The 12,580-nt window shown below is 32.7% G+C and overlaps 3 protein-coding genes across 3 annotated transcripts; 1 reads left to right on the top strand and 2 right to left on the bottom strand.

The window, feature by feature from the left end:
* The first annotated feature begins 482 nt into the window (after positions 1–482).
* LOC119610823 (extensin) lies at positions 483–2,009 on the top strand. The gene has a single exon (XM_037966207.1). It carries the CDS (start codon positions 542–544, stop codon positions 2,003–2,005), a length of 1,464 nt encoding a protein of 487 aa, XP_037822135.1. The 5' UTR covers positions 483–541; the 3' UTR covers positions 2,006–2,009.
* A 2,138-nt stretch (positions 2,010–4,147) lies between these two features.
* LOC119610610 lies at positions 4,148–4,991 on the bottom strand. Its single transcript, XM_037965906.1, has 2 exons — positions 4,736–4,991; positions 4,148–4,674 (listed from the first exon to the last, which is right to left on the bottom strand). The coding sequence occupies exons 1-2, from the start codon at positions 4,884–4,886 to the stop codon at positions 4,148–4,150; spliced, it is 678 nt and encodes a 225-aa protein (XP_037821834.1). The 5' UTR covers positions 4,887–4,991.
* A 1,377-nt stretch (positions 4,992–6,368) lies between these two features.
* LOC119610862 (N-sulphoglucosamine sulphohydrolase) lies at positions 6,369–8,337 on the bottom strand. The gene is made up of 2 exons (XM_037966263.1): positions 8,155–8,337; positions 6,369–8,075 (listed from the first exon to the last, which is right to left on the bottom strand). The coding sequence occupies exon 2, from the start codon at positions 8,059–8,061 to the stop codon at positions 6,487–6,489; it is 1,575 nt and encodes a 524-aa protein (XP_037822191.1). The 5' UTR covers positions 8,062–8,075; positions 8,155–8,337; the 3' UTR covers positions 6,369–6,486.
* Positions 8,338–12,580: the final 4,243 nt, after the last annotated feature.

The following is a 12,580-nucleotide window of genomic DNA, read 5'->3' as shown; positions in this document are numbered from 1 at the left end:
GAATTAGAACTGAACTTAAAATACATTGTAAATAAATCAAATAAGTACTTAATTACAGAACCAAGTTTTCAATACTTATCCGTTTAAAATTAAAATACTAACTACCAAATACCATTTTAATATCTAAGCTAAAGTTTTTCAAAAAAAAAAAAGAAAAAACTTTCTGAAAACTTTGACATAACACGTTCATATCTACTTTTTTATATAGTGCATTTAAAAATAGATGAATCTCAACGAATACATACATAAATAAAACATGGCATAATAATAAAACTTAAATAAACTAGGCTACCATAAATACAAATAAATAATATACACGTTTATACATAAGAAAAAAGCAACAAAATATATGATCGCATATGATAGAAAAAAATCTGCATAAAGAGACTCATAAACCTAAATTCATAAAAGAAGTGTATTAAATGTAATTCATTTTTAATATACAACATCATTTTTAACAATATTCATTCATTTAGCAATAAAGCAAAAACAGTTAAAGAATAAATAGTTAAACAACTGAAACAACTAAATAACTAAGATAATGTGGCTAAAGTATTATGCATATGGTCAGTTGATTGTGGCTTTGTTGCTGCTTCATTTCAATGTGGTACATACAAGTGCAGCCAATATAGATCAATTGAACAACAATCAGCAACAATTGCGGCAGCAACATCAGCAAACATTGGGACAAGCAACAGTAACATCTGCACAACGTCAGCAGCAGCATTCACACCATGTACAAACTCAAACGCAAAATCAGCTTCAGTCTCAGCAACCATTGCCATCTGGCATAGCGGCACACCCAGCTAATGGCATTAGTAGCAGCATCAGTACTAACAGCATTTTACATAGCTCAAATGCTGGACATCAGCATACCGAAACGCAAGCCATACCATCTTCTTCGTCGTCAACCTCATCATTAGCTCACTTGCCTCAAGCTCAATATGTAGTTAATGATAAAGAAGCTGTAATGCAAGAGGTATTAAAACATTTTCATACCGATGATGATTTAAACGATCCCTATCAAATTCTCAATGAAATAAAGAGAGAAACGCATGTCAACACATACCAAGGACCACCACCGCCGCCACCATTTATGTCAGCAATTCCATCTTCACCCACCTATCCTTGGAATTTATATGACAGAACTTATGCAACCAACAATTTGCCACCTCCCCCGATGACTGGGTTATTTTCACATATTTTTAATCCTTTTGAAGCTTTTTCAACACCATTTCCTGTTACACCACGATTTATGCCCATCATGAGTTATCCTCAACCGGTATATGTGCCCTATCCGTTTATAATGTCACCAGAAATGTTTTATCCCAGCTACTCAACTCTGCCACATTTAGCTAATGACTATGAAGACTCGATGTCACGTGGTGCTGGCTCATCCAGACGTCCAGCTGCTACACAACATCCTTCTTCTTATCCACGCAATTCTCCTATCTATTATGTTCGTTTACCACCTACACCATATATGTTCTTACCAAGCCTAGGCTTAAGCTCCACCTCTGCAAACATGCCCGGTTATCCTACTATGTTACCGTATCAGTCGTTACCTCCCTTTCCGCCATTTTCCTCCATTTACAATGTCCCCATAAATTTTTTGGCCAATGGTAAACCCACTAATATCTATCAAATGAGTGCTCCTCCCAATGATGTACAAAATCCTTTGCAGTTCGCTAATATACCATCCAGCTTTAATACACGCCCTCCACCACCTCCTCCGCCTAATGCTTATAGACCCTCACACAATTACTTTAATGTCCCATCGCCTACTACATCATCAAATTATATCCCATATCCTGGCTCTGCAACTTCGTCCTCATCATCATCATCTCCATCGTCACCCACAGCATCAACTTCATCGTCTTCACATCAGGACTCGAAATTGACTTCTCTAAAACGTCCATATTATTTCAATGGTCGTCCGGAGGATATTTATATATTACCAAATAATTTCAATCCTTTATATTCATCAGAAAGTAGTTATTATTAAAAACATTAAATTTAATTTAAATAAATACCGTAGAATTATTAAAGCAATATTAATATAATTAATAAATTTTCTTATTCTATTTTTGAACACATCGAAATATAGGTTATGTATATAGGTCCAAATGGAAAGAACTAGAGTTAATTTTGTTTTTCTTTTAATTTTCAATTATTCTTTTTTTATACGAATGTTTTTGTTTTTAATTTGCAAACTCATCATGTTTTTTTTTTTTAATTTTCGACACAACAATTTTAGCAAAAATTTGCAAACTCATCATGTTTTTAAACATTTTCGACGCATCTACTTAAAATTGCATTTGTATAGAAATCATTTCTAAAGAAAAACACATGACGTGTCTGATCTTTGATTTTTTTACAGTCGCGTGATATATTTTTATCACATATGGCAAAAAGCCAACGGTTTTAATTTAAACATTTCTGAAATGTTACAAATATTTGTGTTAAGTTTATTTTTAAATAATTTGTTTATATTCGCAAATTTGTTTTTGAAAATGAAAACATGAAAAATTTCCATTACACTGTTTTGTGGCGGAAAATTGATTTCAGTTTTTTTAAATAATTTTTAAATTTCCTATAGCTATAAAAAAATTGTGTATATTCTGGGTCCTTGTATAATTCTAAGGTAATTTTTCATCGTTTTAGCCGATGAAGGATTTAGACCAGTTTGTTAAGCTGACGATGTCTTCATACTTTTAACGGGCATGAATTCAAATGTAGTATGGCCGAAAAGGTCCTATTTCTCAGGTTCACAAGTTTTTGGACAGGACAATATCAGTAATTGACTGTTAAATACCTGATATAATCCTTGATCGGGAACTAAAATGTAAACTAAAATGTGAACTAACAATGCACTCAATGTAAAACAACTTTAGCCCAGAAATGTGGTCTTAGTCCAACTGGATATTTAGACCAATTACAATTTTATAGATTCATTTCTGCCTCTATAATCTGGTGGACTTCTTTGGACAATGTGTGTAAAATTTGCTTGGGTAAATGTGGGGCCCTTAACGTTATTCATGTTCTCTGATATTTGATATAGGAGACATAATGGAGGTTATTGACAAATATACGGCTTTGGGAGTGATGGGAAAATTGTAAATTTTAAGGAATTACATCCAGAGGACTGAGTTTCAGAATCATTCGATGATAATTCCACTCTAAGGGTGATTCACTCATTAAAAACTATACATTTAAAGGAGCGCAGAACAGGCCCTGTAGAGTTAACACTGCATTATTCACGTTGTCTGATATTTGATAAAGGCGACATAATGGAGGTTATTGACAAATATACGGCTTTGGGAGTGATGGGAAAATTGTAAATTTTAAGGAATTATGTCCAGAGGACCGAGTTTCAGAATCATTCGATGATAATTACAATCTAATAGTGATTCATTCATCAAAAACTATACATTTAAAGGAGCGCAGAACAGGCCCTGTATAATTAACACTACATTATTCACGTTGTCTGATATTTGATAAAGGCGACATAATGGAGGTTATTGACAAATATACGGCTTTGGGAGTGATGGGAAAATTGTAAATTTTAAGAAATTATGTCCAGAGGACCTAGTTTCAGAATCATTCGATGATAATTCCAATCTAAGGGTGATTCACTCATCAAAAACTATACATTTAAAGGAGCACAGAACAGGCCCTGTATAGTTGTATATTTTCAGATATGATGTTTATATACTACATATATCATCCTTCTTCGAAAGTTAACCGTTTTACTAATTCTCGATAAAATTTTCAATTTTATAACTGAAAGTTTCATATTTAGTGACAATGATTTTGATAAGAAAATGTAAATGGTGTTGTTAAATAGTTTGCTAATTTTGTGGGATCTTGTGATAAGTTTTGTAATAAAATATATACTGACCATTGGTCATATATATTGGAAGTCACAAGAATTTTAAAATTATTCTATATTTGGAACACACAATAAGTGTGTTAATATAATGTGACCCAAAACGATGTTGCAGTTTTAGCAACATAAAGGTCAAAAATGTAAATCAATCGATATTGTATATTATCAAAAAGTATCTTATCGAAAGCCAAACTGGTCTTAGTTAGTAATATATAAAAAGTACTACCATTTTCGCCATTTATTTAAAAACGATTTGTTTTATTTTAAAAATTGATTTAAAAAACCGCTCAATAGACCACCGTCATCATTATAATTAAAACTATTAAATAGATTCAATTTAGATTTCGATGTCGGAGCTACCGTTTCACCAACCGACCATAAATTTTGATTAGAATTACCAAACGGATGTTCCAGCAGAGCAGAATTACCCGTAAATGCACTCATATCATAGAGAGTAGGTATTTGAGAATTACCCATTGACATCATGGGGCTGCTTGAACTGGGCAATGACATCATTGATGACTGAGCTTGAGACTGGACAGGAGACGAGGGAAATTCATCGGTACGCCTTAAGGTATTTGAAGACATAAAAGAGGATGGATTAATATAGGTATTCGACCAGTGCATAGGATAAAACATAGATGAGGATGATGATGTTGTTGAGGGCGAGCGTAAAAATAAGGGTGAACTGGTAGCAGGACGATAATATGTGGATGTTGAAGGCCAAAAATGTGTATTGTAATAATTCATTTTGCCATTGCGTTGATTCGATTTTGAAGCGGGGCCTGTTATAGAAGATTTAATTTAAATTTCATATTTATATTTCAATTAGTATTGTAAATTTACCCGCTTTCAAATTACCCTTTAGTTTTCCATTCTGCGTAGACTTTTTAAGTTTAACATTACGACGTTGCTTTTTAGCGGCTGCATCTACAATATCTGAACACATCAAGGATGCTAGGATAACGATAAAAATGAGTAATTTTATTGCCACCATAGTACTATTTATAAGTTAATTTGATTTATTGCGAAAATTTTTTCTTATGCGTGATGGTTTTTCCAAACCAATTTGAATTTTGAAGTCAATACAGTTTAAAGCTTCTTTTATAATACTACATTTTATTACAATTTCTTTTGTAAATTTATTGCTCGTAAAATCATTGAACTTCAATTAAATATTGGATTTGTTTCAAATGTAATTAAGTGCCAATTTTCATAATTTAACAATGTTGGAAGCCAAATCTCACGAACTGACTTGTGTGGGGCTGTCAATGTTTCTTTCATTTGAGAAATGCCAATCTCAGTTTGAATTCAAAGCTTAATTGTTATAATCATGATTTGATCAAACTGTATTGCATAATTTAAGGCACTATTTGAAAATACAGATAAATATGCAGTTGATATAAATCTAAACATTTTTCAATCTGTATAAAAGACTTGGGAAAAAAGTGCTTCAGCTGGAACCACCGAATATCGAATTGAAAATTTCCTTAGTAACACAATAACAATAAAGAATTCGTATGTTACGCTCCCAATCAGCCAAAGCCAAATATCCGAAATCCGGTCAAACCATCACATTTGAAGAATTGAAAATGAACTGAATACGCCCAGAACGATTTTACGGAAACTGTAACTTTGACAGATTGATTGATTGAATACATAGGTCTACAAGTTTTAAATCTAGAAAACAAAGTATACTTTTCTAAACGATGTAGCAGCGCTGAATCCGTATCTCAAATATTATTCATTACATTAGGTTTTCCAGATATCGTGGCATAACAGCAATAACAGCTCGAAGACACACTAATTATACTAATGTCAGGGTTTTCAATCACTTTCAATCTGTATAACAGACTTGGGAAAAAAGTGCTTCAGCTGGAACCACCTGGAATCTGTATAACAGACTTGGGAAAAAAATGCTTCAGCTGGAACCACCGAATATCGAATTGAAAATTTCCTTAGTAACATAATAAGAATAAAGAATTCGTATGTTACGCTCCCAATCAACCAAATATCCGATGCGCTATTGTGAGCATCTGAAAGCAGGTCAGACCATCACATTTGAAGAATTGAAAATGGGCTGAAAACGCCCAGAACGATTTTACGGAAACTGTAACTTTGACAGATTGATTGATTGAATACATAGGTCTACAAGTTTTAAATCTAGAAAACAAAGTATACTTTTCTAAACGATGTAGCAGCGCTGAATCCGTATCTCAAATATTATTCATTACATTAGGTTTTCCAGATATCGTGGCATAACAGCAATAACAGACATACTAATTATACTAATGTCAGGGTTTTTAATCACTGGTAGAAAACTGACGACCATTTAACAAAAAAAAAAATATTCTTCTCGTGTTCATTACATTAATACGCATCTATTAAGAGGTATTCCTACATGAGATTTTTAAAAAGGCTATTCCACGGGACACTTCAATATACATACATTTAATATAAATCCTTTATAATATTATTAATTTTAAAATATTTTTTTATTAAAATAATAACTCGATTTTGTAATACATAGTTCAAAAAAAAATATTAAAATAAATTTATATTTTTCACTATATTCTATGAAAAATTTCAATTTAAACTTAAAGTAACACATATTTTTCATAGTGAGTTAAAGGTTTCTTTAGAGCTTCATGAGCCAAAGACAAACATACTGGATTCTTTTTAAAAACACCCTGAGCCTGTAGGACAGCATGTGGTGCACAACGCCATGGATCGTTAGTATCATTTTGCCATTTTAATAAACGCTGTTTTAACTGTTTCAAAATCGCTTTATATTTGGGTTTATCCACCAAATTGAAACGTTCCAATGAGTCTGTTTTGATATCGTACAATTCCCATTCTGGACGTTGATAATAAGACAGTAAGTTTTTATACCAGGCCAATGGTTGATGATTTATTGTGGCATTTAGAATTTGTTGGAATGTGGGTGAAGTGTAAAAGTCTTGATCTATGGGGAAGTAGGACCAATAATTGAGATTGTGTATAAGTTTATAACGTCTAGTACGTATCATACGCATAGGATAGTTCATGGTTATTTCATGATAATTATGAGAACCAAAAACGGCATCATCTTCTAATGGTTGAGGTTCTGCCTTCAGAAGAGGCAATAGGGATTTGGTATATATTTGTTCGGTTGTATTATCTTGTTTTATTCCCAAGGCCTCCAAAACGGTGGGATAAATATCCAATAAACTGGTCATGGCTGCGGTAGTTTGCAAATGTCTGTCCTCATTCATGGGCGAAGCCAAAATAAACGGTGACCTTATACCGTGTTCATACAGATTTGTACGACCTAAGGGGAATGGTGGTCCATTATCTGAGGTGAAAATCACTAAAGTATTTTCATCATAACCAATATTTTGCAATTCTCTTAGAACCAAACCAACACCCTGATCCAAACGAGACATGGTCATATATTGGGCCGACAATTCTTGACGCACAACATCAGTATCGGGTAAATAGGCTGGTACTTGCAAATTGCGCCAATCATAGTAAATGGGTTTCCAATCGGTTATTGTGCCCATACCTTCTTCACCTGATCCCCATCTTTCGCAAAACTCACCATATTGTGGTGTAATATGACCGCATCTATGAGGATCATGAAAAGCCACCGTTAAAAAGAATGGTTTATTTTCCTTTTTGGCCTTTTGCAGAAATTCTCTTGTGTACAATTTAATATTGGTAATATTTCGACCAATTTGATTAATGGCATGTTGCTCCTCAGTTTGTTCAAAATCAAATTTAAAATCATCATTCGAACCCACATGTTTCTTGCCAATAATACCACTCAATACCGAGCCTTTAGAGTTTTCCCTTAAGACATTTGGTAAAGATTTCACACCCGGTATAACATTGAAATTATGTACACCTTGATGTAAACCATACATACCATTGGCATGGCTAGCCTGTCCCGTTAGAATTTGGGCCCGACTTGGTGAACAGCTGCTGACTGTTGTAAAAGCATTATTGAAGAGTAAACCTTTTCTGGCCAAATTATCCAAATTGGGGGTTTGACAATATTTGTTCAAATACGCTCCCATCTCAAAGCCAGCATCATCGGCCAGCAATAATAAAACATTTTTAATTTCTCCTGCCCGGCACAAAGTCAGCGATAAAGTAGAAATTAATAAAATTAACCATATGTTAGACTTCATAGTTGATTTAGAGCCTGTTTATCAAAAATATAAGTAAATTTATATGAAATCACATACTGCCAAGTAAACAAAGTTTTGTTTTTAATATCTTACTTTTATTTCTTTAGTTTTCTTATTAATCCATTCTCCTTCGCCTTTAAATTGAAACTGACTTATTTTTTACATTCTAATCTTATTTTTAAGTAGACTTTCTTCCAAACAATGGAAAAAGTGCGGCCGGTTTGGATAAACAAAAACATAACTCTCCTGCAGTTTGTTCTCATTTTGTTTATTGTATCTTTTTGATCTTTTATTGTATATATATTTTTCTTTCTTTATTGTATTCTATACGAAACGTCACGTTTTGAAATAGTATTGAAATTGTCCAACATTAACCAGTTTTATAAGATTTTTACAGATCTGTGCTAACTCTGGTACCTCGTCGATAATACTTTGTGGCAGCCAAGAATGACTCAACATGTGAGCTAGAGCGGTTTACAAATCTGGTTGATACCATAAAATTTTTAAATTAATATAATAAACGTTGCCAGATTTTACCAATTTAACTATATGTTCTAAAACCAAGAGAGTAGAGAGATCTTCAAACATAAGTGTATGAGCTTAATTAAAATTAATGGCACCCCATTTTAAAGATATTGTTTCACACAGAAATCTCTACAGATTAATTAAGTTTATCTCAGCTTGTGTTCCCAGTTGCTGTTCTCTTCTTTTCATTAAACACAATATCAGTAAAATAAATTATAACATAGTCATGCTTTATTTATAAGGTACAATTCGGCACATTCTATGAGAAAAGGTACTTTTTTATATAATGGATTAAGTTTTAAATTAGAATCGTTTGAAATTAATGTTGAATTTCGTAATCGAAATTAAACCTGCACCCGACAAATTTTTAACCCAAAGACTAAAGATATTTTCTTCATTTCATCTCGGATTCGAGATATCCTTACCGCAATTTTTGGATATTTTTGAGACGTTATAACAGAGCCAACACAACTTAATTTATAAAATACTAGCTTACCCAGTGTGCTTTGCTACACTAAAAACCATATTTCCATATAATTTTTTTCTAGTTTTTATATATATTCCCACATATACGACTTTCAGTATTTTATTTATGTGGAAGGAGCCACGCCCAGTATTTCTAGCCGACCAAATATTAATATTGATGCTAAAGCTACTTGTACAACAGGTCTCCTACCAGTTGTAGTTCACATAGGTGTCCAGTTCTTCTTGCAAAATTTTGTGATTCTATCTCTAATAGTTTCCAAGATATATGAAATTTTATATTTTATTCATATTGAGGTGTCACGCCCCCTAATGCTTATTCGCCTATTTATAACACTAATGTTCACGTAGATGTCCAAGTTGTTTTTGCAAAATTTGATGATTCTATCTCTAATAGATTCTCAGATATACGAATTTTTGTACTTAATTCATATGGGGGATGTCAAAGTATCGGGAACTGCTGGCTGGAAACTCACCTTTATGGTAATTCACATGCTAAATCAAAATTCCTGATTTCTTTTATTTTGAACAATTTGTACTATTATTTCGGGATCTGAAGGTCGAGGGAAACTGCAAATTGTTATTTAAGACTAAAATCTATGCTGAATACGAAAATGGTTTCAGAATTGAGCTAGGTCCAATATTTCATAAAAATTTCACCACACACATTTTGAACCAAAAATTCCACGAAATTTTATTTCATATTTTCCAAACTCAATTTTCTGGTTAACTCCCATGATGAATCCAAAAATTAAATCAGAATGGTCCTGGGACCAATATTTCATCAAAATTTCCCTAAATTTTTTATTTTAAGCAATTTGTGGTACATATTATGTCGGAGTCTTGAAGCCTAGAGCTGCGAAAATTTTACATTCAAGATTGAAACTTAAGCTGAATTCGAAAATGAACTCATAGTGGACCACAGACCAACATTTCATCAAAATTTCCGAAAAAAATTTCAGAGCGATTTTACTACAAAATTATGTCATCTCAAAATTTTCTAAATTTTTCTTTACATTTGGAGTTCTTGTCTTGACTATTGAAAAATTTGCTATCCAAGATAAGAACCTCACATATTAGAAAAATCTTGATAAAAAATTTAATTTCGTGATATAGGTACCTATTTGGTTTAAAATTTTTGTTCAGAACGATTTTCCTACGAAATTTAATTTTATCTTATAATTTCCTGAAATTTTCTTTACATTTAAGGGTTTTTGTCTTGTTTATAGTAAATTATTTGCTAGCCAAGGTAAGAACATAACAGAACCAATATTTTTGGGTGTTACAAACATCAGCACAAACGCATAATATCCTCCAGTATAGTGGTGTAGGGTATAAAAACGCACAATGCTGTTAGTCCTATAGAAGTAACTCTCTATTCAAGTTTATATAAACATGTTGCTAAACACCAATGTCATCTCAACACAACATTAACAGACTCAACTTCACTTTGCTAAAGTTTAGCATCTTTTCATTATGTTGTTTGTGTTCTTTTCTTCAAATATCCTCTCGCATCAGATGCAGCTGATGACATTGCCTGTGCAATACAAAAATCAGCTGTTGTAAAACTGTTCAAGTCTTGCATCAGCCATTCATTTGGATTTGCCCCCAAAAAGTTTGTTGTATTTGCTTTTTACTTGCGCACAGCAACAGAAGAGGAAAAAGTGTGTATTTCTATAGAAATACTATCTGTAGACGTTCGTACTCGTATGTAGGTTTCAAGTTTACACTATTTTTTTTTTTTTAAGTTAATGTATTCTGAAAATGTTTTGAGGCTACAACAATTTTTAAAGGTAAAATTGAATACCATTCGTTTGTATTCGTTATATTGAATGGCAATAGAAACGCGTGCGAATCAAACCCCCCTCACTTAAGTGAATCACTTCTTTTAGTTATCAGTGAAGAGATTTGAAAAAAGTGGGCAAACATAAATTTGTTTTTGTTTTATATATTGTATTGTATCTGTGCAAAATACACACGATGATTTTGCAAAAAATATATTTTCTAAACTTATACAATCATAGTTTTTTACTTGTTAACTCAACTTTAGCAATAATAGCAGACATACATAAATGAGCTAACATACTGAGTATCGTTGCCAGAATTATCAATTTACTTACCTATTTATTAAACAAGTTAGAGTGCTATATTCGGCTGAGCCGAATCTTAAATACCCTCCACCAGCTACTTTTATGTTAATACTTTTCTAATTGATCAAATATTTGTAGAAATAAGTTTTCTCATGTCTTAAATAGAAAAATCCCAAGATTTAAACAACTAAAATCTATTACAATTCCAAGATTTATTGAACATTACAAACGCCATTTTCTTTTTTGAAGGGGACCTAGTATGAGAGCTATGACCTAACATGGACCGATCGTAAAATGAGTTATGTGCCTTTAAGTGTTTTTCTGAAAGGGACCTTGTATAGCAGCTATGATAAATTATGGACCGATAGGAAAACAATTTCACAGTAATATTTATCTGTATATGAGCAATACTTCTGCCAAACTTTATATGGATATCTTAATTTAGTAATGAGTTATATGCGTTTAAGTGATTTTCGGGAGGGGACCTTGCATGGGAGCTATGACCAGTTATGGACCGATCGGAAAAAAATTGCTCAGTAATATTTCTGTGCATATGAGCAATACCTGTACCAAATTTTATATGGATATCTTAATTTAGTAATGAGTTATGCGCGTTTAAGTGATTTTCGGGAGGGGACCTTGTATGGGAGCTATGACCAATTATGGACCGATCCAAAAAGAACTTTCATAGTAAAATTTCTGTATATGTGAGCAATACTTGTACCAAATTTTATATGGATATCTTAACTTTATAATGAGTTATGTGCGTTTAAGTGATTTTCGGGAGGGGACCTTGTATGGGAGCTATGACCAATTATGAACCGATCGGAAAAAAGTTTCACAGTAATATTTTTGTCCAAATTTTATATGGATATTTTAATTTTGTAATGAGTTATGTGCGTTTAAGTGATTTTCGGGAGGGGACCTTGTATGGGAGCTATGGCCAATTATGGACCGATCGGAAAAAAATTTCTCAGTAATAATTCTCTGCCTATGAGTAATACTTGTACTAAATTTTATATGGATAACTTAATTTAGTAATGAGTTATGCGCGTTTAAGTGATTTTCGGGAGGGGACCTTGTATGGGAGCTATGACCAATTATGGACCGATCGGAAAAAAAATTCACAGTAATATTTCTATGCATATAGGTAATACTTGTACCAAATATTATATGGATAGCTTAATTTATTAATGAGTTATGCGCGTTTAAGTGATTTTCGGGAGGGGACCTTATATGGGAGCTATGACCAATTATGGACCGATCGGAAAAAACTTTTACAGTAATATTTCTATGCATATGGGTAATACTTGTACCAAATTTTATATGGATATCTTAATTTAGTAATGAGTTATGCGCGTTTAAGTGATTTTCGGGAGGGGACCTTATATGGGAGCTATGTCCAATTATGGACCGACCCA

The sequence above is a fragment of the Lucilia sericata genome, unplaced genomic scaffold (assembly GCF_015586225.1).
Source record: "Lucilia sericata isolate MDLA Ls3-8-SP2 unplaced genomic scaffold, ASM1558622v1 Contig000029F_arrow, whole genome shotgun sequence".
NCBI lineage: Eukaryota > Metazoa > Arthropoda > Insecta > Diptera > Calliphoridae > Lucilia > Lucilia sericata.
Note: the sequence above shows the minus strand (reverse complement) of the source record. Positions and strands in the feature narration are given on the sequence as shown.